Source organism: Scatophagus argus, chromosome 3, assembly GCF_020382885.2.
Source record: "Scatophagus argus isolate fScaArg1 chromosome 3, fScaArg1.pri, whole genome shotgun sequence".
In the NCBI taxonomy this organism is placed as follows: Eukaryota; Metazoa; Chordata; class Actinopteri; family Scatophagidae; genus Scatophagus; species Scatophagus argus.
The window spans coordinates 26,925,382-26,951,716 of record NC_058495.1 but is presented as its reverse complement, the minus strand read 5'-3'; the positions used below and the strand labels follow the sequence as shown (position 1 = coordinate 26,951,716).

The window sequence follows — 26,335 nt, the reverse complement described above, 5'->3', positions numbered from 1 at the left end:
ACAGTTTATTTAATTAAGACCGTGTCGTAAGCTCAGTGTTCGTCAAAAAAAGAACACAAAAACAAAGCAAAACAACGACAAAACATAATATTTTTAAAAATGGGTTTATTAAACATTTATTTATCTGTGGAGGCTCTGCTTTCATTCCGAAGTGAATGACCGGAAGTGTTGTTTGTGATACTACGCAAGCGGAAAAAGCCGGAGTGTAACTTCCTGGAAACAAATACTGCTGTCAGTATTAGTATTACCGTCAGTCAGTATCGATTATTGACTGCCAGGAAACATCGTTCAGCCTCTCGGAGTCTGTCAATGCGGGGACTCACGGTAACAAACCGATAACGGTAGTTTGAAACACCCACTCCGGAGATAAAGCACCGTTAGCTTTCTCTGTTAGCATTAGTTGCTGTTAGCCTAGCGGAGTTAGTTCTCTTGGACCCGGACCGGCCTGGGTCAACATCGTCTCCATCATGGGAGCTCACCGTAGCGAGGGAGGCCAGGACTGGCTGGAACAGGACGGGCCGGAGCAGGCAGAGCAGAGCCCGGTACGAAGCACCAGCTAACAGTTAGCTCAATGTCCGCTAGCTACTATTGTATTCGTTTTATCATATTGTATTACGGTATTGTTTGCGGTGTGATTTCGAACAAAGGATGAGCAGTTACTGATGATGGATGATAAACGTGACGTCATGGCTGCATATCAGTCAGAATTAATTTTAAAAAACTGTTCACCTTTAAAGTTCTTAGAGACTCAGAATGTCTGTCCCCGGATGACCAGACATTTGATTGATAAATGTCTGTGTTAAATGTTGTCATTGTAACTGACTGAGTCTGTGACTGTTTGCAGTCATCACGTTGAAACAAAACTGGATGTTTTTTACAGTTTTACTGTTTAGTGTCTGATGGTGTCGAAAGGTTTTGAATTCGGGTGTTCAGGGAATTGAAAATGATTTACATTTCTTTAAAAAAGATCTTAAATATGTTTGTGTAACTGGCTGCAATGTTTGTTTTAAAATGTTATGGAATGCCGAAATGAATAAGTCATTCTTTGATTGATTAATTAATCCTTTCATCCATACTCTGTGTGTGTGTGTGTGTGTGTGTGTAGAAGCCATGGAACCTGATGATCAAACACAGACAGATTCACAGACGAGGACGACGCTCACACATGACCATCAGGTCAGTACTGCTTTGTACTGGCTCATACTGGTTTCTGAGGTTTATACTCCATCAGGACTCAAATGACCAACTTTGAGAGCGCAGTGTTTTTGTCTGTGGCCGTCTGTAGCTGTACGGCTGTCTGGTGAACTCTGACTTTCACTGACACACAATGTTGCACTGGAGCACCGTGATCTCAGGCCAAAACATGCTGTGAGAGAGAAAAGCAGCATGTGAACACATACTGAAGTGCTGGTGAAGATTTTAAGATAAGATGATCCTTTATTAGTCCCATTACATGACAGTATTACAGCAGCAAACAGGATACAGAGGGTGCAAAGCATGCAGGGATAAGGGAAGGATGAGCATTCAAAGGAATAAATACACAGGAAACAAGTACCTGCAGCTGTACAGTACAGAAAAGAAAAAGACTTTTCACACTAGAGTCCCTCAGTTATGATTAGTGGATGGATTGATTATTGTACCCATTTGTTTCAGGCACTACCTGTCCTGTTTCTCACCTCAGATGTTGTCAGAAACACATTTGAATGTGCTGTTCACCTATAAACTGAGAAAGTTCCTCACCAGGCTGCCATGTTGAAAACAGATATAAGGACAGCTGCCATATATGTAATGAGTGAGTGATGGAAATAAAAACCATCCGTCCATCCATCCATTTTCTATACCCGCTCATCTGCCAGGCAACCACACACTCACACTCAGACCTCGGTTCAAAGTAGCGTAGCCAGTTAACCTGATGTGCATGTTTTGTGGGATCCACACAGAAGGGCCCAGACTGGGATTCAAACCCAGAACCCTCTGGCTGTGAGGTGACGGTACTGACCACCGCACCACCATGCCGCCCTGGAAATAAAAACCTGCAGAGAAAAGACTAAACAGTACTTTGTTCCTCCTGATGAAACACAGCTCATGTGTATTGATATATTCAACTGATGGATCAATACATTTGATCAAATGCCTCCTTGTCCTTTCTGAGAGATGAGTGACAGGGACAACGTAGTGATCCTGTTACTTGGTTGTTTGTACTGGTTTAGATCACTCATATTGAGAACTTGTACTGGCTTGCAGCAGTTGGTTAAACCTGGACTAACTGTGTGTGTGTGTGTGTGCGTGTAGTTACACTGATCCACAGGTATCCATGGACCTGTTGAGGGCAGTCCTTCAGCCCAGCTTCAACGATGACATCATGGCTGTGTTCAAGAAGTACCAAAAGGTCAGAGGTCACAGTGAGAATGTGGTTTGTATCAAGGCACAAGACAATTTGTCAATGTGTGTGAGCAGGTGTGAACAGGTGTGAATAGCAGGTGTTGATGTTGTCATGTTGTTTCTGTTGCAGTTCTTTGACAAAGCAGCAGAAAACGTGAAAGAGAATGTTGGTGATGAAGTTCAGACCGATCAGCTGATCAGAGAGGCCTGCAGGAACGTTCTGGAACATGTGAGATCACTTCCTGTTGTCTCCTCTCACCTCTGGCCCTGCTGGTCACATGACCACCAGAACTCACCTGCGTCTCTGTGATGTTCTCATTCACTTCTTCATTCTCCACACACTGAACGTTGGTGAACAGAAAGCTTACAGTTGACTGAAATCAGCTGCTACTGTGACATCACACCAGGTGTCATTTGACTGGCTGCAGTGTCAGCGGGTTCCACAGGACTCGACCTTGTGACCTTTGTCCTCAGCTGTCTCTCTGTTTTCTGTGTGGTTACCATGGTTTCCTCTCATGTCATCAACAGGCCAAACAGCTGTTTCCAGACGGGGAGGCGAAGAGGGCAGGATCAGAAGTTACCATCAAGGTAGGAACGGACCAGCGAGAACATCCACAACATGTTGTAAACCGGTCCAGTTCTGATCTGGTTCTTTGTCTCCTGTCAGAGGTCCAGACCTGTCGATGAGGACTACAGCCAGAGTGCAAATCCCCTCCTCAAGAAGGTACTGTCACCTCTGACCCCACAGGTGTTTGCTAGCCAGTCAGGTGATGCAGCATCCAGCGGTGAGGCTGCAGGTTATCTGAACATCCACGGGTGTATTCATATACACACCTGTAGAGCTATACCTGTATTTACCTGCTTTTCACTTTTCTCACGGGGTTGGAAATGAGTCAGAATTCAGTCAGTCTGAAACCAAACAGCTGGAATCAGGCAGAGGTGTGACAGGTGAGTAGCAGGTGTGACAGGTGCATCATTAACTGGGATCTTTGTGTCTTCAGAGGAGGACTCGTCCGGGCGGGGCGGCCATCTCTTCTGATCGACCACACACCTTCTCCTCTCAGTGAGTATCTGACAGGTAACGGGTGGCATCATGATCACTGCTCAGGTAGATCACAGCACCTGACAAATGTGTGGCTGTTCCTGTCCGCAGGGCGAAGCTCAAGTCTGATCCCATCAAGAGAGAAGGACCGAAGGTGAGTCCGCTAAAGCAGCACCTCAGACAAACCTTCGCTCAGGTGTCTTCATCAGACAGGTGGTCCAGCTGAAACTAGCTGATCAGCTCCAAATGCTGATGTCAGGCTAACATCGCAGAGTGTAAACACGTGAAGGCACAGAAGGCTGAGTCAGATCTGAGTCACTGATGTCTCCACACACGTTTCGTCCTCCAGCATTCGTTCACAAGCACGTTGTGACTGTTTGTTTCAGTGGGATCCGTCCAGGCTGAACGAAAGCAGCACGTTTGTTCTCGGCTCCAGAGCCAACAAGTGAGTCAGCATGTAAACATCACATAAACAACATGTAAACACTAGGAAAAGTTTGTTTGACTATTTTAGATTGTATTCATGTTGTGATGAGTCATGATTTGTCGTCATGCAGGGCACTGGGGATGGGTGGGACCAGAGGACGCATCTACATCAAACACGCCGATCTGTTTAAGGTAAACACACACACACACAGTGGATGGTGAGGCTGTGAGTGAGTCGGCACTCAGCCTGCAGTCTCAGCTCACACCTGTTCTTCTGTCAGACAGGTGAATACACCTCTCTGTGTGTCCTAATATCTTTGTGTGTGTGTGTGTGTCAGTATGCAGCAGATGCGAAGGATAAGCAGTGGCTGGCAGAGAGACACCACATGAGAGCGACGGGGGGGAAGATGGTGAGAAAACACTTCACATTCAACTACAACATGTCAACTTATGGAGACAACTGGGTCTCAGCAGGAGACAAACAGAAACAAGATGCACACAAACACAACATCCAGTCCACAAACAAATCTGAACTTGTCACTTTGACCTCAGACAGCTCAGCATTCACTCTCACCTTCAGTCTCAGTATCATCAAGAAATGCAGATTATGAACACATGAGAAGTAAGACTGCAGCTGAACGTACTTCTGTGACACCTGTTTGTGTGTGTGTGTGTGTGTGTGTGTGTGTGTGTGTAGGCCTACCTGCTGATCGAGGAGGACATCCAGGATTTATCTCGCAGTGATGAGTACAAGTGAGTCTAACATCAGTCCTTCTGTCTCCATCGTAGCAGCTCTACAGGTGTCCGTGGTTACCATGGTAACGTGTGTGTGTGTGTGTGTGTGTGTGCAGGGACTGTCCAGATGTCAGGATGGACGAGTTGAAGCCATTCTCAGTTCCTTTGTGGATGGTGGAGAAGATGCAGAGAGCCATGGAGGCTCAGAGAGAGGCTGACCTTTGACACCCCCCCCCCACACACACACACACATACGCACGCACACACGCAAAAAACACACTTGTCATGTGACCACCAGCATCTGATCTGTTGGGCTGCTTCTATTGTTTTCATTTTTACGGCTGTTTTTAAAAAATAAACAAAAACACCTTGTGATACACGTGGACCTGATTACTTCTGTTTGCTAACTAAAAGAAGTTGCACCAAAATTCATGCTGAATAATTTCAGCTGTCACCTGAATGTGGAAATAATCCACAATATTTCACTGAGTGTCCATTTATCATTCAGCATGCTGAATTAACTACACACACACACACACGCTACCTGGACTTTAATATTCCCCATACGTGTCCATATGCAGCTCACCAAGAGACTTCGGCTTTGAGCAGCTTCATGATCAGTAAACCAGTCCATAAAAATAGAAGAAGACACCGACGAGTAAAGCCAAAGCGTCTGTGCAGTGTGGAAGTAATGTGAGCTCTGGCAGACAAAGCCCACACTGTCCGATTCATTTGGAACACATCAGAGAATTTAGACCAAAAACAGCTGGAACCAAAAAACTGCAGAATTTTCCTTGACCTTAAGTGAGATGTAAAGTGGGTGGACTCACATTTTGCAGATCGCTGTGTGTTTCCAAGCGCTCTGTTGATAACGCAGCCTTAGGCGGTTTCTCTCAAACTGATGGAAATGTGTTGGTTCTATAGATAGTAGCACAGTTCCAAAAGTCTTCATCAAAACCACTTCAAGTACCACAGTGGATTTGTTGAAAAACGTCACACCTGAGCTACAGGTAAACAGGTTCCACAGACTTCAGCTCCAGACTGATCGACAGTGACTGCATCACACACCCACCTCTGCAGGTTGTAACATCACATACTTTATTTATAAAAATAAGCCAATAAACATACAGAAACAGTGTGAAGACGAGCAAAACCGTGACAAAGTGACATCACCAGGGGGCGTCACTCGATCCCTTCCTGTTTGTCCTTGATGGCGACTCTGAAGCGTTCCTCCAGGAGCGAGAGCTCGCTGATGAGGTCAGTGATGGCGTTCGTGAACGCTTCCTGTCAACAAAACAAACATCACCAGGAACATGACATCACTTACTGTCAAATAAAGCACCGACGAGCTACCGGACCTACACGCTCCTTTCAGATGTGTGTCTGTGTGTTACCTGTGGACTGTAGTCAGGTGTGGTCTGCACTCTGATGACGATCTTGTGTTCCAGAGGATGAGGAACTTTATAGCCAGCAAACAGAACCTGAGGATCCTTCAACAGCTGACTGAGGGAGGGAGACAGAGAGATTTTTCAGCAAACAGAAACCCGCGGCAGCTTCCCTGAACTGTCCCCTGGGAACCTCGGGGAGCTAACAGTGATTTTAACTTGAAGAGTTTGTTAGCATAATGCTAACCTCCTGTTGTAGACTGATAGCCCAGTGGCAGTGTGAGTATTTGTTAGCCTGTTAGCATGTGGGTAGCACAATTAGCTTCTTACGCTCGGATGATGTTCCCCAGCGTGTGATCCTCCTTGTTCAAGGTGAACAAACAGGCGTTTGGGACTTTCGTGTCTTTAGTGATGCTGATCTTTTTTTCTCCTTCAAATAAAAGAAACGACTCAAAGGCTGGAGGCGCGTTCATCTTCTCTGCCTGACGCGAGCCCCACCGACGACAAACCGGAAACTTTTACTGCTAAACAAGGGGCGGCTTCCGTTTTCTTCTTCTTTTGAGGTTTATGGACGACTTGCAAACAACAAATGAGCGCATTACTGCCACCAATTGGTATGGAGTGGGGACCAGAATGTCTGCTATTTACAATGTCCTTAAAAAGATCTAATATATATTCTGATTCAGAATAGTTCTTCTCAGCAGCTGAAATCAGACTTCCGATTCATACCTCTGACAGTGTTTCCCAAAGTAGTCACATCTGCCTGTATTATGTTCACCCATTTTGAGTGTACAGTTTACTGTGCCCAAAAAATGCATTAGGCTAATTTACATACAGTATATTACAGATTTGTTGTTGAATCGCTTGCCTCAACTATCTGACGTCAACATTCAACGTCGTTCAGACGGTTACGTCCGTCGCTCTCACGACGTCCCTCTTATCCAATCACATCGATGTTTCTTCCGGCCTCCCTTTTCTCATTGGTTAGAAGTAGGTCGTTTGTTTTTGAAACTCGGGTGCTGATTGGCTACGCCTGTGAGGAAGCGTCAGTTTAAACTGGGGGGCGGGAGTGAGTTCAATTTGAATCAGTGGGAGAGCAGCTCTATTCAGATCCCGAATACACCAACACACGGTGAGTCCTAAAGCTACCGGTTTCTCAAAATTCGGTCACCTCGATATACTAATACCGCGTGTCCACGTTGATCCGCAGCGTCTGTTTGTTTCTCATCGTTGTGGTTTAAAAATAAACCGGCTAACAGCAGAGATAACGTTCGCTTGGACGCCTAAGCTAACGCGAACAGCTCAACTATCGTTAGCATGAAGCTACAACCGCTGCGGGAACGAAGCAAAACAAGCTACTGTTAACTAACCTGCTTTACAGGATATTCGACTTCTTTAACCTTGTTGTTACTGGACTGTGTAGCTTACAGTTTGTGCGGTAAATATCGGCAGATCGCCCGGTAGCCAACGTGTTGCTGCTGTGGGCTAATGATCAGCTGAGCCGTGGCTGCCGAGCTTAAAGGGAAAGTCTGACGTTTATCCGCTGTTCGTGAGCTCCGTATCAGTGTATTTCTCTCGCTCTGTGACTAGCTGTCTGTCTGACCGTCTGTCTGTCTGTCTCTTGCAGTAACCCTAACGTCAGCAGTGATGGCCTCCCAGAATATGGACCCCGCAGCGACAGCGGCTTCCTCCACCGCCGCTCTGAAGGGCAGCGAGAGCGGCGGCAGCGCAGCCAGAGGCTCGGTGTCCAAACGGTGAGAGCGCAACAGTCGGTGCGGTCGGTCCGCCCGGCTGTATCTCACGGTACTGACTGTCTGTAACTCACGGTACTGACAGCCTGACTATCTCGGTCCAACTTCATAGCAAAACACGAAAAAACCCAAACTGCTGACATTGTCACGACCATCAATGATTTCACGAACCGACCGTCTGTCTCGCTCCTCACCGGATGTTCGCTGTGCTGCAGTTTTGTTGTTAAGTGAACAGCGAAGAAGAGTTCTGACGGTCTTCGTGCTGGTCTGTGTGGACAGACGTGTCTAATAAAACACGCAGAAAAATCCGCATCTTCACCACCTGCTGTGTAATATCATAATATCACTGCATGCAAGATGTTAACATTGTTCTTGGACACTCGGTCATTTCCTGTAAACTGGCAGTTTAATTCCAGCATCGGCAAAAGGCTTCACACACCTTGTAAAACGGCGCTGACTCACACCTGATGTAGTCTGTGTGACTGTGGCTGAGGTGGTGCTGCAGCAGCTGCTGTGCCAACATACACACACGTGCGTCTGCGTGCTTGTGCTGTACAGGTCATACACAGATGCACACATACATGAGTGTTTGTGTGGACATGTTGTCCTCTGATTCATGTGTGTGTAACAGATGTCTGTGTGTCTCTGTGTGTCTGCAGGTTACAGCAGGAGCTCATGACTTTGATGGTGAGTTTATATCCTCCCTGTGTGCGCATGCGTGCACGTCAACCCCTGGGCCGGTCACCACGGTAACCAGACATCGCTCACACCACATTCAGCTCTTGTCTGTGTCGCTCGGTCCGTGAGGACTGGCGGGTGACCAGCCTGAGTGGATTGTGTGTTTAAAGTTGTATTATAGGGTGAATGAATAGAACGTCCCCTTCACTGTGCCGAGTAAGCATCCGTTCATGATGACGCCATGTGACCTGTCTCACGCCATGTGACCTGTCTCGTTCCTTGATACAGATGTCGGGTGACAAGGGGATCTCTGCGTTCCCAGAATCAGATAATCTCTTCAAATGGGTTGGAACCATCGACGGAGCTCAGGGGACGGTACGCTCACGACACACGAGTGATTTAAAGTCAAGCTTTTTAATCTTTTTAGATCACATCCACGGTCATATTGTCCTCCTGTTAATGACTAAAAAAATCCATTCATGTGATCCTGTTATTGTAAGTGTTCTCGTGTAAACTGGAACCAACCAATAAATCTGACATGGAGCCATCAATCTTCAGTTTTCAGTGACTCCGAGCTAATGTTAGCATGTCATGACGACACCGCCAGAGTGTTCTAACTGTTGCTGTCTCGGGCTCAGCAGGGTCCAAGACCAACCGATCTGAACTGATCTCCTTTGACTTTGAGATCTTTGACGGACAAACGGAAGCTTCTGACCCGTCTTTCCTCCCTGTCTGTCTCTCAGGTGTATGATGGTCTCAGGTACAGACTGTCTCTGGAGTTCCCGGCTGGTTATCCGTATCAGGCTCCCCGAGTGAAGTTCATCACTCCGTGTTTTCATCCCAACGTGGACGATCAAGGGTTCATCTGTCTCGACATTCTGAAGGACAAATGGTCGGCGCTATACGACGTCCGCTCCATCCTGTTGTCCATCCAAAGCCTGCTGGGAGGTAACCAGTGCAACCAGTTCACACTAACCAATTCAGCCATTGCTACCAAATGAGACTGGAGACCTCCTGTTCTGTCCTGCACTGATCATCACTGAACTTCACCCAAATATCTAACAGAAGTGTGATAAGTGATGACATTTTCTATCCAGAAGGTCAAAGGTCAGCTTCACTTTGGCATCATGATGTTTCCTGTCTGTTAATCAGCAGCAGAAGTCAGGAACTGAAGGGCAGACTGGGATCAGGTTCTCATGTGGTCACAGACTGAACTGGTGACTCTGATCTGGAGTGTCCACCTTCAAACTGTGCTGATTGTGCTGATCTTCAGTGCTGCTGGGATGTGTGTGTGTGTGTGTGTGTGTGTGTGAAGCCTCCAGGTTTTACAGTCTGTAGCTTCTTTGCAGCAGCGTCCACATTAGAAGCTTTGTAGTCCACCACAGGCTCAGTGGTTTGGATGAGCTGCAGGTGATGAAGCTGTCTGTCAGTCACTACAGACATGATGTGAATCGGAACAGACTGGGATGGAAACTGAAACTTGACTCGTGTGCGAAGGCAAACAGACACAATGTGCTGATTCTAGTTGATTATGAGTTTCTTTATAAACAAATCTAAGGTGTGTCATGATTGTCACATGTTCAGTATTGATCAGGCTGAACTTACAGAATACTTTTCATATATGAACTGAGGAAAAACCATCTTAAATCTAACATGTCACAAGCTCTTCATGTCAGGGACTGACGAATCCTCCAGCAGCTTTGACTTACTTCAAACTGTCCGTCGTAATCTCAGATTATGAAGAAAACTCAAAATGTAATTTGTGTTGCCGAAAGTTCTTATTTCTCGTGTTTGAAGTCGAGATACTTCTCATTTGTACTTCCGGCTGCCGTTGAGGATGGTCTGTGATGTGTCGTGTTGTCAGAGCAGCAGCTGATGTTTCGTGTCGTTTCCTCAGAACCAAACAACGAGAGTCCTCTGAACACAGCAGCTGCTGAACTGTGGGACGATCAGGAAGGTGAGAAACAGGCGCTGCCTTCACTGACATCATGTGTTTCAGAACGTTTCAAAGACAGGATAAGAAGTAAAGACCTGGTTAACTCGGTGTGTTTGTCTTCCAGCCTTTAAAGCTCATCTACACTCGACTTTCCAGAAGTGAAGCAGCTGAACGTTTTCTTCTTCTGTTTGTTTGTCTTCTGTGTTTGTACAATATTTTTATGTTGGTTCACCTCACTGTGTCAATAAAGTTCTTAATTCAACACACAGACTCGACTCTTTGTTAAGCTGTTTTATTTTTCTGTATTCAGGAAGTGGAACCTTACTGTGATTCTGTACATCCTCAGATCAGCGAGGGAACTTCAGGATTTTACGACCCGATTCCCGTGAAAAGCGGATCGTCTGTCCCACGTGCTGAGCCGAGTGCTCACTTTCAGCCACTTTAATTCTGTTTCTGCAAAGTCTGCAAGTGCTCTCAGAAACTGTCAGTTGATCTGTGACTCAAACTGTTGTTTGGTCCTTCAATTTGAAGCTTGAGGGCCTGGAAAGAATTTAAAGAATTTCCCTCCGAGGATAAATAAAGGAATTCTGATTCTGGAAATCTGTAGCACATAACTGAAATACAAAATGTGTGACTGTCAATATGACAACAGTGTGGGTTTTTTTTCTTATGTTTTTAACTTATTCTGAAAATCTGGAATTTGTTTCCTCTCACAGTGGCTGTAACTCTGCATTATCAAATCAGTTTTTGTTGATGTTTATGTTTATTATTCAAACCCAAACATGAGCGGCCTGTAATGCTGTCAGGTGTGTCGCACAGCCCCTCCTCTACCCGATGCAGCCCAGTCCGCAACACGGGGGCTGGAAGCAGGCAGCCGCTTTGCTGTTGGAGGCAACCTCAACCTCCATCAGGTCCTCCAGGCTGTGGTCCGGCTCGACCACATCACCGTGAGCTTCGGCCCACGCCGGCTGAGTTGCCTCCACCGACCAGAACGCGACAGGAACCTGCAGAACAGCACCAAGTTGAAGCACAACCCAGCAGAAGCTACCATCAGGAACCAGAGAGAACGTCCTGCGTAGAACGGATGGTTCTGCCCTGTTCTGTCTCACCCTCAGTTGCATCTCACTCAGCATGGCCTCCAGTCCTGCGATGTGATTGGTCAGATCAGGGCTCGGCTCCTCCTTTAAGGTGAGCCATGGCACCTGGACCGAAGCCACTCGTGCTGCCACGCCCACCATGCCATCGACACATCCTGGAGAGACAGACAGGTTTGAGGTTAGTGAAACAGGGTCAATGGGAGCTTGAGGGGAGGCTATTTATCCTCAGGGAGGTTGAAGGACCCACTGAGGGACATCTTTAAGGCAGTTCCAGGGTTCAGTTTCTGCTGCCAGAGCGTTCAGTGGGAAGTAAAGAAAGCGGGACACATATGGAGCTACATGGCTCACAGAGCTTCAGCAGACAGGAAGCTGAAGCCATCAGCTGACCTGTGTTAACCAGCAAGCGCCTGTCGTACTGCCGTTTCAGAGGGAACTGCCCAATCAGATCGTAGGTCCTGCGGAGGTCAGACAGGAATTCCTCCAGCGCTGACAGGAAGAGAACCCACAGACGCTCAGACACCTGTCTGTCCTCCACACCTGGGGGGATGGAGTCACAGTCTGACAGCAGACGCACCAGACGCTGGGACAGACCTACAGACAAACCGACAGACACCCAGGCCCGTGAGAGACAGACATGTAGACAGACAGAGAGACAGGTGAAGACAGACAGCTGCAGGTATCTGTACCACTGCAGATTCTGTGCGCGAGTGCTCTCATCTCGTCCATCTCGTCTCGCAGGAAGCTGCAGTCCGCCGAGCTGCCGAGCGACGCCGCCAGCTGCTGGAAACAGGAAGTCACTCGACTGAGAGCTTCCTGAGCACGCTCACATTCACCCTGCTGCCGCCGCCGAGCTGATAGCTCATCCACTGAAGAACGCCAGCGACTCATGATGTCATGACCCCCTTCTGGGAAGAAGGGACAGGTGGGACAGGTGAGACAGGTGAGGCAGGACCGGTCTGTGGGTCTGGTGTCGTTCTAGAAGGATAAACATCACTGGAGATCAGTTCACAAGATACAAGGACTCAGTAAGCTTCCCGATCAGATCACACACTGACCAGCTGAGTCATCTTTCTCAGCATCAGTTAAGGTTCCTCTGGTGTTGTTGCTCAGCAGACAGAAAATCAATAATCTTTTAGAGAAACCGATGACGACCGCCATGTCTGAATGTCTGCTGACAGAAGAGAGACACAGACTGGAGATCAGCTGATCTCAGCTTTTCACGTCAGTGGACTGAGCAGGCAAACGGCCTTCAACAAAACTGAGACACATGTTGTTCTCAGCAGTCCTAACAAGGCTCGTCCTCCTGTCTCACGGTCTGAGCGGCGCATTTGATTCGCTGCTGATGCGTTCAGGCTCTGAGGAGACTAACAAGCCAATTTCGGAAAGTGCAGGAAAGCCTGTCTGTGCATCCGATGCTGAGGCCAAACAAATGAAAGCACTACACTGTGCACAAGTCAGAGGGTTTAAAAGGGGTAAAAAACTTTTGCAGTTAGCATAAAAAATTGAATTTTGTATAATAAAGACATTAATTCATGAATTAATTAGGTATTAGGTATTCTGCTGGCAGAAGACTTGTACAATAGGTCAACCCAAAACAAATCAATGATTCAATAAAAAATTCAATAAATGAATGATAAAACAAAAGATCTGAACTCTACTAATGGTGTCTTATTCACCTCTTATCAGTCTGTTAAATATTACATACATTTCAGTGTGTCTCAAACGCAACGTTTTAAGTCAACAATCCATGTGTACAAAGTATCTGTTATACATATATGTATATATTATACATTATAATAATGTAATACAGCTCTGTAATGTAAAGCTACATGTCAGAAATCAGAAACGGCTGATTTCTGCTCATGAAGGAGACGTCAGGTTTGAATTGAGAAACTAAACTATAAACATTTCCAGAAATACGTTCAAATACTTCAAACTGCTCAGTGACCTCGAGTAAAAATAAAAAATTCTTCTAAAATTCTCATCCTACCTGCTGCAGATCACGACCATGCACCGACTTCTTCTTCTGTGGTGGGGGACTGTGCCACCTCAGGCAGGTAAACACTCTGCTTCTTCTCTCCAGAGACCCTCAGCGTTTTTAATTAAAGCTGGGAGGCCAGCCGAGGCTTGAATCCTCTCATCTCCTGCGAGACTCTTTATTTTGCCCTCAGCTCCGCCTCACAGGTAAACCTCTCCAGATTTACCTGTCCAGGTAGACTGCATCATTTCAGAGATATTTATAGACAGACATGAGTTTTTTCCATCCAGGAAAACATTCGTCACTGATGTCACATTAAAGAGGTTTCTTAGCAGCTTTGGTCTTTTGTCTGTCAGCTGAAAATAATGTCACCTTCAGACACAGATTCCTCACAGGTGTTCCCAGGTGGGCTTTACAGACAGGTGGCCTGAAAACCGTTCAGTTCTGTTCCTATAAAAGGAGCACGTCGCTGCAGGAACAGTCAGGAAGTGTGTGCTAAATATCCAGCTGTCCATCATAAAGGCTAATGCTAAAGTGCTAATGATAAGTGCACATTTACTTTTGAGATAAATATATGTAATTTATATAAATTGATCATCAGAATGATCCTTTTATGTCATCAGAGTCCTCCATGTTACTACAGTGGCCAGGATCAGAGGAGCTTCAATGTTCAACGAGCTTCAATAGCCCCCCTGCAGTGAAACACTCACACCTCATCCCCCTACAGGAAGTACCCCCTACTTTGTCTTGTGTTTTATATCTTTACATTTTTCTTACGTGTTTTTAAGTATTTTGTGCTATTTATTACGTGTGCCTTTAAGATGAGAATCTTGACAAAATTGCAATCTGCAGCCTCACCACTAGATGACACTAAATCTTACAAACAGCAAGGTCTTCTATTATTATTATTATTATTATTACTATTCAGGAAAACATGAGCCTTTTGTAATCACCAACACATTGATTACATGTAACTAGTTGTTCCCCGACACTGCAGGTTAACTGTGAGAACAGTGCAGGCTGACTGGCTTGGCCCCGACGAGGCCACCGCATCAAACCCCATGTGCATATTCTGTTTTTGTACGTATGAGGGCCAAGCTGCTGATGTTTGCCGTGTTTAAAGTTGAAATCAGTCACTTTTCAGAGCATCTGTAGTTTATTTGATGGTATAAAGTTTGATCACAGAAACAAACAGATTGTGTGCAGTGCAGATTGTCCACAAGCTCCGCCCACCTCAAACAGGAAGTGACACATCAGCTGCTACAGTCAGCTGACCACCAATGTCCTCCTGGTGTCACTTGTTCTTCTTCCTTCTCCTCCTCATCATCACATAATCAAACATTAAATCACACTTTACGGAACAGTCAGTCTTTTAGGAAATCTTGTTTTCTCAGGTAGAAGCTATTAGCCTAGCTTAGCACAAAGACTGGAAGCAGATGGTAACCGTTAGCCGAGCATCATGAACATACATGTAAAATGTCAAATTAAAGGCGATAGTTTTTGAAACAGGAAACTATGAAGCAGCGTCTTATTAAGGGAACTGTGAGTCCATCGCCTCCGTCTGCGTCTGCAGCTGGTGTTTTCAGACGTGCTCAGTGGGCTGAGGGACCCAGCAGGACTCATCCGGATATAATAAACACTAAAGACACAACCATCACCATGGGTCACAGCTGCACTGTCCAAACAACCACAGCTTCAGGCTCTGTGAGCAGTCAGGGCTGTTGCATCAGATCTTACGTCTCATTAATGTCCGCAAGTGTTGGTTATTATGAGATTTATTATGTAGCTCACTGTGTTAGAAAACCACGACAGAACAGTTCAAACACAGCATGACAACAAAATCAATGCAGATCATTCAGAAAGGGTTACACTGCTAACAGCTTTCCTCCACTTCCAGTCTTTGTGCTAAGCTAAGCTAACAGTCCTGTGTACTGTAACACCGGACTATGGACAAAACAGGGACAGGAGGATTCCATAGGAAACTACAGATTCACACATATTAAACAGTTCCAACATGGTTAATTAGTATTATTTAAAGTCTGTGTCAGTCAGCACAGTGCAGCGGTGCAGTCCTCTGATTGGCTCACAAGTGTCCTGTCACATCCTCCTTTTTGTTTCTTCTTAAAAATAAAAAGTTTGTTCTCAGTTCCACCAGCAGGAGGCAACAAAGGGAAAAACAAACTTTAATAGTAAAACAGCAGAGAGATGAGTGGAGACAGACCCCGCCCCTTTTCTGATGTCATCTTCACAATGTCTTTAGGGGGCTGTTGCTGGTTATCAGAGGGGACAGGGTCAGAGTAGACAGGTTAGAGGTCTTCACAGATCCACACGGACACAGAACCGACCTGGACCTGTGTCCTGTGTCCGGGACGGTTCTGTTAGTCCACCTCTGTTTAACAATATGTTTAACACCCGGCAGCGCTGATCACTTAGAATCGCTGCAAGCCAACTGCAAAGTGCATCTGTAGCCACAAGGTGGAGCCCAAATGAGAGCAGAGGTTCGACTCTGAAACGCTAACGTTAGCAGCCGTGGCGGCGATCTAGCAATCACTGTTATCGTTCCAAAGAGTGAGCCGTCAGTTATCTTTATTATGCTGGATGCAACAAAAGTCCGAACCTGAACCTAAACGAGTTGCATTTGTCATCATCGTGACAGCAAGTGAACTTTAAAGATGAACTAACAAGTGGATCAGCCGGACTGGTTCCCTCAGCAGGACAGGAAGCAGGAAGACAACCTCTAATGTGACATTAGGTTTGTTAACAGCAATCAGCTATGGAATCAGTCCAGATCTGGGTCCCCTGGACGGATTCGGGTCCAACATTTCTTGGGTCTGCATGTGCTTGGGTCCAGGCTTTCAAATAACGGACGGGCTCAGTTCAGTCCTGTGTGGTACATTTTGGGTATTTTTGGGTTCAGGTGTGAGTTTTTGGACGTGTGAAGACCTCCAGGGTCTGGTGGGGTCTACAGGCTGAGTCGTTGGCATGTGATGGCTCATGCTGTGACTGACTGATTGGTTTTCTCATCGTGTTTTGTTCCAGCGTTGCTTCAGCAGCAGCGGCATGTTGCTGTGTTCTTGTCGTTGTCATGGCAGCGTGTGTGTGCGCGCAGCCAGCGCCTCCTTGAGCTCGTGGCACAGACACTGACAGAAGCCATAGAGGATGAGCAGCAGCAGGGTGGAGGGGACCAGGCTGACCAGGACCACGCCCAGCCACAGCTGACCAATCATCAGCAGGTAAATCCCCAGAGGCAGAGAGCTAAAGTACACCTGTCCAAACACACAACACCACATCAGACACGCACCTGTCAGCGCACTTGCCTCGACATGCTGGTACTGGTTTAACTGGTTTTGAATGTACTGACCAGGCAGAGCGCCCCCAGCAGGCAGCGGGGGAAGCTGCGGGACGTCCACGCGCGACACTTCTGAGCCGGCAGGTTGCAGGGCAGCGAGTCCAGACTGGGGGGTCGGTACAGACCCACCACATTGAGCATGCTCAGTGAGTCCGATGACGGGGACTCCTCAGGGAGCTCCATGATGGTGATCACCAGACAGTCTGAGGAGCGGTGAGACGAGTCCACACCCCCCCCACCTCCTGACAGACAGACAGGTGGAGAGAGAGAGAGACAGACAGGTAGACATTTGGAAAGACAGAGAGAGAGAGAGAGAGACAGGCAGGCAGACAGGTGGAGAGAGTGAGACAGGAAGACAGACAGACAAGTGGAAAGACAGAGAGACAGAGAGACAGGCAGACAGGCAGGCAGACAGGTGGAGAGAGTGAGACAGGAAAACAGACAGACAAGTGGAGAGAGAGAAACAAGTGGACAGACAATTGGAGAGAGAGAGACAAGAAGACAGGCAGACAGGTGGAAAGACAGAGAGATAGAGAGACAGGCAGACAGACAGGTGGAGAGAGACAGAGAGACAGGCAGACAGGTGGAGAGAGACAGAGAGACAGGCAGACAGGTGGAGAGAGACAGAGAGACGGAGAGACAGGCAGACAGACAGGAGTTTAGCACTGCAGAGAAATATAAACGCAGACACTTTGAAAATAAAGTCCTCGTGTTATTTTACCAGTCAGACTGTTCGGATTCAGCACCACCTCCCCTCCACCTCCACCTCCTCCTCCTCCTCCACCTCCTCCACCTCGGCGAGCTCGGTCCTGACATGACAGAACAGCCAGGATATGTCTGTCGTCCTCCATCAACCACACCTGAAGAAGAAAAAGGAGAAGAAGAAGCAGAAGTCTGAATTCTGAAGTCCCACGTCCTCAGTTAAACAAAGTCTCACCTCCTCGTCGGGGACGTGAGTCTCGTGGCGACAGAAAGGACAGCTGATGACCGAGGGCGAGGACTCTCCTGAAAACGATAAGTCAAATAAAACAACAGCATAAGAATTTGCAAACAGATCACATAAACAGAAACATGTGAACCGGAGTGACAGAACGTGGTAGCCTCACCCATGTCCACCATCTTCTTCAGACACTTGGCACAGACTCGGTGCAGACAGCCCAGCAGTTTGGGTTTCCGGCTGCGAGTGTCATAGCGGTTGTAGCAGATTTTACACTCGAGTTCCTCCAGAGTGTAAACCAGAGACTGAGCCCACGTCTGCACCTAAACGCACCACAAACAACGGGTGAAGACCCTGAATGCACCGTAACTAAGGGCTGAGAAGGGACGTATGAGTTTCAGAGTTGGGTGCCGTCAGGTGAATTTCCTGATGATCCTGTTCTGGTCACGCAGGTGCTCATCGGCTGCTGCTGTGTGTTAACTTGGCAGCCATATTGGAACAGGAAGCCTCCTGATGCATGTCAGGATGTCCGTTCACAACTAAAATCACAACTCGGCCAAATTAACCAGTTTGGTTTGTTAAGTATTTTGGAATGCAAAATACTTTACCAAAATAACTGATTTAAAGTACATGTAACAGGAATATTTCCATGATGCAATACTGAACATGTTGTTATAAAGTTTTTTACAATTTGATGGGTCAGAAGCGGCTGCAAGACGCACATCTTGCAAGCCGAATGCTGCATCTGGTGTGATGATGTCAGAGGCGACACTGCAGTGAAGCCTGATGGGTAAATCACCTTTCCTTCCATCTCCCGACTAGACCCCGCCTCTTTTATCTGGCTCATCCTATTGGCTGTTGTCCGTCTTCACCTGATCAAAAAGTGCGGGCACAGCGGGCGGAGCTTAACTCAACCTGAGGCCGTCACCTGACTGGAACACAAAACAGTACTACAGTAAAAGAGTAAAAGTACTCTTATCTGTAAAGTAAACGGTACTACAGAGGAGAACCTCTACGTGTTGGCTGATTGGTCAGGCTTCCTTCACAGTGACCAAGCAGCAGGTGTGTACCTGATTCCAGATCAGATGATCAGTCTGGCAGTCTGAGAGGACTTCCATCTGTCCAACCAGGTGATCAGATCTACAGACAGAGAGACAGACAGGTCAGAGAGACAGACAGGTCAGACAGACTCAACAGAGCATCGTTTTTAAATGTTATAATGCAGATGAGTCGTGTTAACCTTCTGGTTAGACAAGTTAGTTATTTACATGTAAATATTATGTAGTGTGATTTATTGTCAATGTTCCTCACACACACACCTGCTGGGTGTATATTATGGGATATTTATAGACTGCAGCAGCTGTTATGTAAGCGGCGGAGAGGACGCTGGGGATGCTGACGTTGCTATGGCAACAGCTTTCTCGCTGCCGAAACATCAGGTATGAGCCAATCAGATGAGTCAGATATGATCACATGTTGGTGAACAGAAACAGTGTGATCGGCTGAGTCCCTGAACAGAGAGGAGAATCATTTTTAATTCTCTTTACAGTTTCACTGTCTCACATGTCAGTTTGAATTTCATTTGACTCGACTGCTGACCGTTCGGAAGATTACTGCGTTTCTCACATGTTCTGCTTCTACGATGCTTCTGGAGCGTTTCTGTCCACAGTGCTTCTTAAGTGTTCTGCCGGGGTGTCAAACTCCACATCAGCCTTTTCTCAAAGGGCTGGTTATGAATGTAAGATTGAGTAAGACAAATGGCTCTGCATTCTGTTTGAAGAACTTCCTCTTTGATTTCTTCAGCCATAATAAAACTGCTTTCGCTGCTGCATCATTTTTTACTCACTTTTGCAAACACGTTCTGGCCGACTTTTATTTATTCAACTTCCTGTTGCTTCTCTTGTTGTCTAAGGTTAGCGCACTGGGCTCCAGGTTTGCTGTGAGAGTGCGACTGTAAGCTGTGCTCCTCTGGCAGACCGACTTGTCTCCATTCAGCACAAACGTGTCTTCACTTTCCGGTCTCTCAGTAAATTTCCTTCCCTCTGCGTTAACTTTTAACTTCTCTTGGACATTTTGCTCGGTTGCTGCTGTTAATGTTATGTTAACATCGAGATGCCGTTGAGCACATACTGGCACCTGGTGGCTACAAGCCTTCAGTGTGTGGATCTCAAAATCAGGATGCGTTCTGGGACATGCAGATTGTGGACACAGCCACATGAAAATGAGACGCCGGGTTAGATTTTGGCCCAGCATTCGAGTTTGACACGATCTGCAGCATTTCTGAAATGTTCTGCCGTGTTTTTAGCGTGTGTTGGGGTATTTTTGAGCCTTGAACGACGCGGTTCCCAGGTGCACTCAGACCAGCGAGCCTAATGGACCTGCCTCAGAGAAAACGTGGGACTGCTCCTTTAACAGAGATGCTGAGCGACAGACAGGCCTGGGGTCAGTCTGTCGGTCTGTCCCAGCATGCACTGGGGGAGAGGAGGGGTAGAAGTGTCCCACAGATGAGATTTGTCACAGTGTTCATCGTCCAGCGTGCTCTCTGTCTGCCAACATCCCACAATGCAATGCTTCACAGGTCATGGATGTGTAAATGACGGTCATGTGACTGTACAGCTGACCCTGATGTCACAACCACTGGAACCTCAGCCCGCTGCTGCCTGGGCCGCACTGTGACGTCATTCCCGAGGCTGTGACATCACTGACAGTGGCGTGGCGCTGCTCACCTGCTGGATGATGGAGGCTGAGCTGACGGCTGCTGTCGTCTCTGGCTGAAGCAACATGGTGGTCACCACACACCGACAGTTTGTTCCCAAGTTTGTGCAGGCTGAGTCGTAGGTTTGCTGCAGTCCCTCCAGTTCTGAGGCAACAAGGTGGTCGTCACGCATCGACAGCCCGCCGGTGGTCCTGCACGGAGACGCTGCTGGGTCACATGCTGTGTGTCTCTGCAGCAACAGTCTGCTTGCTGTGGTCTCAGCTTGGAGCCACACTGCGGTAGCTGGCCGTCATCAGACTCATTAACAGTCCGCTGTCGTCGCGCGCCTCCTGTCTGACTGACGGCAGCTGCGAGCTAACAGGCTAACAAGCTAACGGGCGGTCTGTGGGTCTGTCTCCGGTCTGTGGGTCTGTCTCCGGTCTGTGGGCCGCTGACGGGCTGGTGTCGGTGTCGGTGACTCACCGTCTCTCCTCCATCCCTCTGCTGCTGCTGCTGCTGCTCACTGCGGCGCGCGGCCGGCGGCGGGAGCCCGGGTTACCATGGCGACCAGCCCGCAGCGGAGTGACGGGAAACCTCCGACTGATGATGAGGAGCAGAGAGGATCAATGAGCTGATCGGTTCACGAGTTTTATAACCGTCACGAGTCACAGTGACAAACACGAAACTGACTACAGATCGGTTTGTGGAGTCCACTGACCTGCACAGGTGCTCTGCTTCAAGGTGGACGGAGGTTCCTGAGCTGCGGACTGAAGTCTGTGACGGTGACACGTTTCATCAGACCGGAGCTTCACTCGCGGCGTGAATATGTGCATCATTTTACTCCACTGAACCAAAGCTACACTTCAACATAAATCATTTATTTATTTTATGAATTCTTTTTCAATCAATAATAAAGTCAAAGAAATGTGTTTGTTTTTACTGATCTTTGATCCAAATTGTATTTTTCAAACGGTCACATTAGGAACAGCAACAGATGGAGTCTTTCACTTCTTCTTAAAAGAAGAAGAAGAATCACTTTATTGACAGTATATATATTTTTACATACACACATACTGAATTTTACTACTGCATTTATCCCATCCTTAGCTGAACACACACATGCAACACCCAGCAAATTACATGCAGTGAAACACACACAGGAGCAGTGGGCAGCATCAAGCGCCCGGGGAGCAAACTGGGGGGTTAAGTGCCTTGCTCAAGGGCACATCAGCCGGCTAATGGAGGGGGGGAACATGTTTTTCCGCATTAATCACTCCACCACACCCAAATTTTTCTTTTCTTGGTGGGGGAATCGAACCGGTGACCCTCCGATCACAAGCCGCTTCTCCAACCTCTAGGCCACGGCTGCCCCTTCTTCTTCTGTTCACTGTTATCTGAATCAGATTAATGTGGTGATCTCTTCACTGTCAGGAAAACTGAACACTTACTGATTATTTATCGATCATCAGAATATTTTAAATATGTACAGAAGCGCGGCTGATGAAGGTCTCGGTGTGGGCGTCCACATCTGAGGACGTCTTGCTCTCTCCTGCCTCTCACAGATGTTGTCTCTGGATCATCCCTCTCTTGTGTGAAGTTTATATATATTCTGACTGAATTACTGTAAACACTATATAGACAAAAGTATTGGGACAGCTGCCCATCTCACCAACAGGGACTTTAATGACGTCTCATTGTAAACACACAGACAGCTTTGCAGCTCTAACAGCTTCCACTCTTCTGTGAAGGCTTTCCACAACATGTTGGAGTGTTTCTGTGGGAATTTGTGCCCATTCATGCAGTAGAGCATTTGTGAGGTCACACACTGATGTTGGACCAAAAGTTTGCCAAAATGTTTACTTTTTAATTTAACTTTTGTGTTACAACGTTTCGTTTACAAAACGTATTGTTCAAAAAATGACTACATTTTTAAAAAAAGGAACCTCTACATGCTGAATTTGTTCGGGTAGGAACACTTCCGCTGCGGCGCTCTCCACCTACGTCACTTCCTGTGAGTCTCTCATAAAGACGGGCCTGGCGGGATCTCCGCGGGTCAATTTTTTAGATTTGTTCTCTGAATCCGGAGGGAATCGGAGCCATCAGAACCGCAAACATGGTGAGTTTCCACTGGACCGAGTGTCCGCGGGATGCCCGCCGCGGGGCTCATCGCATTTACGGTTTACTTTAATAATTGCGGTAGTTTTGAATGGACGTCTGATGAACGTCGGCGAAGAAGTGCAGCTCGGCGCTGAGTTAAATTAAATTGTTAAATTGTTCAAAAAGCAGATTAATAATCTTTTTTTTCCAGTTATCAGTTGTCCGGTCATTCAATGCCTGTCTTTGTTAAAGAATAGCCGGTAATGTAACGGCTCCGGCCGCCGTGTTTGTCGTTAGCTGACCGGTTAGCTCACCGGTGTTACCATTACTTTGGTATCGTGGATGGAAAGTGTCCTTAAAGCACCAGCTGGACACACACGCATTATCAGATTAATGCTTTGTTCGCTCTGGAGATTCGTGTTAGTCGTCCGGGGTCACAGTTCACGGATCCAAACTGAGCTAATGGAGCTACAAGCTAACGAAGAAGCTACGCGCTGTTCAAACAACAAACGGTTTCTCGCCGCAGGGGCGCACAGGAGGTGGACATAAACAGTAACCTGTTCAGGGTGGAGGCTTTTTACCTGCTCCCGTGTCTCCACCATTTCCACCATCTCATTTTTAACAGATTATGACCTTCCACCGGAGCACGTTTCTGCTTCTTCTGTTATCGACACTTTTCATCGGTTTGTAGATGACATTTGAACAGTTTCAGAAGTGAACAGAAGTTTAATCTGGGGTGATAAACAGACTTTAGCAGGAACGTTGTGCATGTTTTCAGTTCAGTGTCGGGGGACAGACCAGACCAGACCAGCAGAGTTTGATCCGTGTAATCCTGTTTCTCATTCAAGGCTTGAAGAAATTAAAACCTGAAGTAAAGAGGCTGAATGTGAAGTGTCTGAAAGCCAGCAGTTGCAAGTGAATCAAAATTGAGTCTGCTGACTTTTAGACTCCACACCAGACTGACTTCAGCTTGTACTGAAATGTTGTGACAGCAGCGCCCCCTCCAGGCGACCTGAGTACCGGCACACGCAGCTCCAGGGGCTGATCAGCTCTGTGTCTGTGTGTAAACAGTCAGCAGTCTGTCGTGATGTCATAGTGAAGTCTGTCTCTGATTGGTCTCCAGACGGTGGGAAAGAGCAGCAAGATGCTGCAACACATTGACTTCAGAATGAGGTGCATCCTTCAGGATGGTCGGATCTTCATCGGCACCTTCAAGGCCTTTGACAAACACATGAACCTGATCCTGTGTGACTGCGACGAGTTCAGGAAGATCAAGTAAGTTCAACTTCAGGTCGAAGGTCAACACAGTGTAACGAGAGGTTTTTCTCGCACGCCTTCCGTTAATGTTTCTGTTTGATTTGATCCTGCACTGTTCATCAGGTGACCTGGTGTGTTTTTGTGTTTTTAAATGCTTTATTTTAAAAGTGGGATCATCTTTACCTGTCAGGAAGTTGTGTTTGTGAAGTGTTTTTTATAGAACAAGTAAAACCTAAACGCATGTTTGTGTCATCAATATTATCTCACCTGAACGCCTGTTGGTGTGCAGTTAAAAGGAGCAGTGAGGCATGCTGGGTAACTGAGTGTTTTGTTGGGGTTTTTATTTCCCTCCTTCAGGCCAAAGAACTCGAAGCAACCAGAGCGAGAGGAGAAGAGGGTTCTCGGTTTGGTTCTGCTGAGGGGGGAGAACTTGGTCTCCATGACAGTTGAGGGTCCACCCCCTAAAGATGTAAGTAGACCCCTGCAGCCAATGACAGACACACACACACACACACACACACTGGTCGTTTGTTCATGCGTTTCTGAACAGAAGCTGATGTTTTCAGCTCTGACACGTGCTGTCGCAGTCAGTACTGGTTTGAGAGGAGTCCGACTGACGCAGACCTGCGTGCTTTCCATAGAGAGCTGCATGATGGGTAGTGATTATGTCCGACTTGTTCTGGAGGCTTGACTGTGTGATGCAGAGTCTCTCCACGAGATGCAGGCTGAAATGCTTGACAGGGAACGGCTGAGCACTCACTGGGAGTTTAACCGTGTGTGTGATGAACCTGACTGGGAGGGCGTCCAGTGGTTTGCGGTCAGCAGTCTCACCTCTGGATGCCACCGAGTCCTGCGCACTGGAGCTTGAAGTAGTTTTTGACTTACGAGGAAAGACCTAATGGCGTTAAATATTTCTTGTGCAGTTTGTGTGAAGGGAGAATGAGTCAGGAAATGGTTTTGTACTTGCTGATGAACTGTTTGCCGTATCCGTCTTCAGACGCGCTGGGATTTCTGTTTCATCAGCTTCATCAGCAATGTAAACTGGAGCCCTTTGCAGGCCCCAAATCCCAGCTGCAGCTCAAAGTCTGCGGTTTGCGTTTTGGGTCGGGACTGACGGGTGGTAAGGAGGCCTCAGACCTGACTGTGCCAAGTGTAAGAGCCTGGTCTGTTGAAAATGGCACCGTCAACTCTGAGACGACTGATCTCAAATTAACAGACTCAAACCATCGGCGTCACTGCCTTCATGATTTTAATTTATTCAAGCTTGATTTTATTGTGAATGTGTTAAAAACTAAATGTACTTTGATTTCTTCCAAAAAGAACTCTGTTTGTTCCACTGGTTTGAAATGAACCCTGACCCGTCTCTCTTCCCGCCTCCCTCAGACTGGTATAGCTCGTGTCCCGTTGGCAGGTGTGGCCGGAGGTCCAGGTGTGGGCCGGGCAGCAGGTCGTGGTGTTCCTGCAGGAGCTCCAATGCCTCAGGCCCCGGCCGGACTGGCTGGGCCTGTCAGAGGGGTGGGCGGCCCTTCACAGCAGGTAACCATGACGGCAACAACAGCTACTCTGCATCCAGGTGTGTGTGTGTATTCAGGTGATGACTGCTTCCTGTGTGTTTCCAGGTCATGACTCCACAGGGCAGAGGGACGGTTGCCGCGGCAGCAGCAGGTGCGAGTATCGCTGGAGCTCCAACACAGTATCCACCGGGAAGAGGAGCCCCACCCCCAATGGGCAGAGGAGCACCTCCACCAGGTGAGCACTTGAGCAGTCATCTGTTAGGAGGAAGAGTTGTTGCTACTTCACAGCTTTCGGTTTCAGTTTTTACCCCCCTTTTGTGTGCTGATTGGTTGTTACTTGGTTCCTATCCCTTCAGGTATGATGGGCCCGCCCCCTGGCATGCGGCCCCCAATGGGTCCTCCAATGGGGATGCCTCCTGGTCGAGGAGCTCCGATGGGAATGCCCCCTCCAGGCATGAGGCCACCCCCTCCTGGCATGAGAGGTAAGCTGCTACCTGTCCTGAGGAGCCAGTCAGATCGTGGCATCATTAATCACTTCTTTCACTGTGAACAGACCATGTGACCTCTCTCCTCTGCTGTTTTAGGACCCCCCCCTCCCGGCATGAGACCGCCTCCCCGGCCCTGAAGGAGCCCCACCCTCTGAGACTCATACGTTGTATAGATGTTTGTTTTTGGAAATGTTCTGTTTTTGTATTTTTTAATAAAGCTTCCTCAGGATGGTTTGATTTCATCCAGCTGTCTGTTTCCAGTCTAACCAGTAACCTGCGATCACATGATCAGATTCAGCCAATCGTACGACTGATTGTCACAGATTCAACCCTACTCTTCTTACCAAACCGGATTGTTGTAGCTTGACTTGGTCACATCATGTTTGGAAAACAAGATGATTCTTATGAACCACAAGCCGATTGCTGTTTCTCTTGCTCAGAACCAAAACTTGGCATAATAATCCAGCAGAAACATTGATATCAGATAATAGAAATGTGACTAATAATATCTAATAATAGTAGTATAGAAGTATGGCTAATAATAACGGCGGCTGTTGGCATCCAGGAAATCGGTGTTCATCAGCTGTG

At 47.3% G+C, this 26,335-nt stretch overlaps 6 protein-coding genes across 7 annotated transcripts; 3 read left to right on the top strand and 3 right to left on the bottom strand.

Moving 5' to 3' along the window:
* Nucleotides 1-153: 153 nt before the first annotated feature.
* On the top strand, nucleotides 154-4,962 carry LOC124057073 (deoxynucleotidyltransferase terminal-interacting protein 1). The gene is made up of 13 exons (XM_046385171.1): nucleotides 154-542; nucleotides 1,106-1,176; nucleotides 2,293-2,389; nucleotides 2,513-2,611; nucleotides 2,911-2,970; nucleotides 3,050-3,106; nucleotides 3,384-3,445; nucleotides 3,536-3,578; nucleotides 3,811-3,869; nucleotides 3,982-4,042; nucleotides 4,189-4,260; nucleotides 4,548-4,603; nucleotides 4,702-4,962. The coding sequence occupies exons 1-13, from the start codon at nucleotides 468-470 to the stop codon at nucleotides 4,808-4,810; spliced, it is 921 nt and encodes a 306-aa protein (XP_046241127.1). The 5' UTR covers nucleotides 154-467; the 3' UTR covers nucleotides 4,811-4,962.
* A 698-nt stretch (nucleotides 4,963-5,660) lies between these two features.
* On the bottom strand, nucleotides 5,661-6,512 carry polr2j (RNA polymerase II subunit J). Its single transcript, XM_046385176.1, has 3 exons — nucleotides 6,301-6,512; nucleotides 5,980-6,088; nucleotides 5,661-5,869 (listed from the first exon to the last, which is right to left on the bottom strand). Exons 1-3 carry the CDS (start codon nucleotides 6,441-6,443, stop codon nucleotides 5,768-5,770), a joined length of 354 nt encoding a protein of 117 aa, XP_046241132.1. The 5' UTR covers nucleotides 6,444-6,512; the 3' UTR covers nucleotides 5,661-5,767.
* A 436-nt stretch (nucleotides 6,513-6,948) lies between these two features.
* Nucleotides 6,949-10,597, top strand: ube2c (ubiquitin-conjugating enzyme E2C). 2 transcript variants are annotated; one of them, XM_046385174.1, is made up of 7 exons: nucleotides 6,949-7,102; nucleotides 7,598-7,724; nucleotides 8,381-8,408; nucleotides 8,688-8,774; nucleotides 9,143-9,347; nucleotides 10,297-10,356; nucleotides 10,460-10,597. In XM_046385174.1, exons 2-7 carry the CDS (start codon nucleotides 7,618-7,620, stop codon nucleotides 10,495-10,497), a joined length of 525 nt encoding a protein of 174 aa, XP_046241130.1. In that variant the 5' UTR covers nucleotides 6,949-7,102; nucleotides 7,598-7,617; the 3' UTR covers nucleotides 10,498-10,597. The 2 variants fall into 2 exon arrangements, with proteins under 2 accessions (XP_046241130.1, XP_046241131.1); XM_046385175.1 differs by having other exon boundaries at nucleotides 7,100-7,515.
* A 14-nt stretch (nucleotides 10,598-10,611) lies between these two features.
* On the bottom strand, nucleotides 10,612-12,349 carry zgc:109913 (regulator of G-protein signaling 9-binding protein). Its single transcript, XM_046385172.1, has 4 exons — nucleotides 12,119-12,349; nucleotides 11,820-12,023; nucleotides 11,445-11,587; nucleotides 10,612-11,339 (listed from the first exon to the last, which is right to left on the bottom strand). The coding sequence occupies exons 1-4, from the start codon at nucleotides 12,318-12,320 to the stop codon at nucleotides 11,163-11,165; spliced, it is 726 nt and encodes a 241-aa protein (XP_046241128.1). The 5' UTR covers nucleotides 12,321-12,349; the 3' UTR covers nucleotides 10,612-11,162.
* Nucleotides 12,350-15,169: 2,820 nt separating this feature from the next.
* LOC124057077 (E3 ubiquitin-protein ligase RNF182) lies at nucleotides 15,170-21,354 on the bottom strand. The gene is made up of 9 exons (XM_046385177.1): nucleotides 21,110-21,354; nucleotides 20,423-20,991; nucleotides 18,767-18,836; nucleotides 18,496-18,628; nucleotides 17,866-18,019; nucleotides 17,697-17,764; nucleotides 17,481-17,619; nucleotides 16,772-16,998; nucleotides 15,170-16,676 (listed from the first exon to the last, which is right to left on the bottom strand). Exons 4-9 carry the CDS (start codon nucleotides 18,541-18,543, stop codon nucleotides 16,494-16,496), a joined length of 819 nt encoding a protein of 272 aa, XP_046241133.1. The 5' UTR covers nucleotides 18,544-18,628; nucleotides 18,767-18,836; nucleotides 20,423-20,991; nucleotides 21,110-21,354; the 3' UTR covers nucleotides 15,170-16,493.
* Nucleotides 21,355-22,349: 995 nt separating this feature from the next.
* On the top strand, nucleotides 22,350-25,989 carry snrpb (small nuclear ribonucleoprotein polypeptides B and B1). Its single transcript, XM_046385170.1, has 7 exons — nucleotides 22,350-22,507; nucleotides 23,612-23,763; nucleotides 24,103-24,214; nucleotides 25,129-25,281; nucleotides 25,365-25,494; nucleotides 25,616-25,741; nucleotides 25,844-25,989. The coding sequence occupies exons 1-7, from the start codon at nucleotides 22,505-22,507 to the stop codon at nucleotides 25,882-25,884; spliced, it is 717 nt and encodes a 238-aa protein (XP_046241126.1). The 5' UTR covers nucleotides 22,350-22,504; the 3' UTR covers nucleotides 25,885-25,989.
* Nucleotides 25,990-26,335: the final 346 nt, after the last annotated feature.

Excerpts from the sequence above, each read along its gene's own strand:
- LOC124057073 (XM_046385171.1), top strand. The coding sequence starts at position 468 with ATGGGAGCTCACCGTAGCGAGGGAGGCCAGGACTGGCTGGAACAGGAC. Across the intron at positions 2,971-3,049 it reads GATCAGAAGTTACCATCAAG|AGGTCCAGACCTGTCGATGA; the intron begins GTAGGAACGGAC and ends GTCTCCTGTCAG. Across the intron at positions 3,446-3,535 it reads CCACACACCTTCTCCTCTCA|GGCGAAGCTCAAGTCTGATC; the intron begins GTGAGTATCTGA and ends TCCTGTCCGCAG.
- polr2j (XM_046385176.1), bottom strand. The coding sequence starts at position 6,443 with ATGAACGCGCCTCCAGCCTTTGAGTCGTTTCTTTTATTTGAAGGAGAA. Across the intron at positions 6,089-6,300 it reads CTGGGGAACATCATCCGAGC|TCAGCTGTTGAAGGATCCTC; the intron begins GTAAGAAGCTAA and ends TCCCTCCCTCAG. Across the intron at positions 5,870-5,979 it reads CACCTGACTACAGTCCACAG|GAAGCGTTCACGAACGCCAT; the intron begins GTAACACACAGA and ends TTTTGTTGACAG.
- ube2c (XM_046385174.1), top strand. The coding sequence starts at position 7,618 with ATGGCCTCCCAGAATATGGACCCCGCAGCGACAGCGGCTTCCTCCACC. Across the intron at positions 8,775-9,142 it reads TCGACGGAGCTCAGGGGACG|GTGTATGATGGTCTCAGGTA; the intron begins GTACGCTCACGA and ends TCTGTCTCTCAG. Across the intron at positions 9,348-10,296 it reads CATCCAAAGCCTGCTGGGAG|AACCAAACAACGAGAGTCCT; the intron begins GTAACCAGTGCA and ends TCGTTTCCTCAG.
- zgc:109913 (XM_046385172.1), bottom strand. The coding sequence starts at position 12,320 with ATGAGTCGCTGGCGTTCTTCAGTGGATGAGCTATCAGCTCGGCGGCGG. Across the intron at positions 12,024-12,118 it reads CGCGCACAGAATCTGCAGTG|GTCTGTCCCAGCGTCTGGTG; the intron begins GTACAGATACCT and ends GTTTGTCTGTAG. Across the intron at positions 11,340-11,444 it reads TGAGTGAGATGCAACTGAGG|GTTCCTGTCGCGTTCTGGTC; the intron begins GTGAGACAGAAC and ends GCTGTTCTGCAG.
- LOC124057077 (XM_046385177.1), bottom strand. The coding sequence starts at position 18,543 with ATGAGCCAGATAAAAGAGGCGGGGTCTAGTCGGGAGATGGAAGGAAAG. Across the intron at positions 17,765-17,865 it reads GAAGAAGATGGTGGACATGG|GAGAGTCCTCGCCCTCGGTC; the intron begins GTGAGGCTACCA and ends TATCGTTTTCAG. Across the intron at positions 16,677-16,771 it reads TGCTGGGGGCGCTCTGCCTG|GTGTACTTTAGCTCTCTGCC; the intron begins GTCAGTACATTC and ends GTGTTTGGACAG.
- snrpb (XM_046385170.1), top strand. Across the intron at positions 25,495-25,615 it reads CAGAGGAGCACCTCCACCAG|GTATGATGGGCCCGCCCCCT; the intron begins GTGAGCACTTGA and ends CTATCCCTTCAG. Across the intron at positions 25,742-25,843 it reads ACCCCCTCCTGGCATGAGAG|GACCCCCCCCTCCCGGCATG; the intron begins GTAAGCTGCTAC and ends CTGCTGTTTTAG.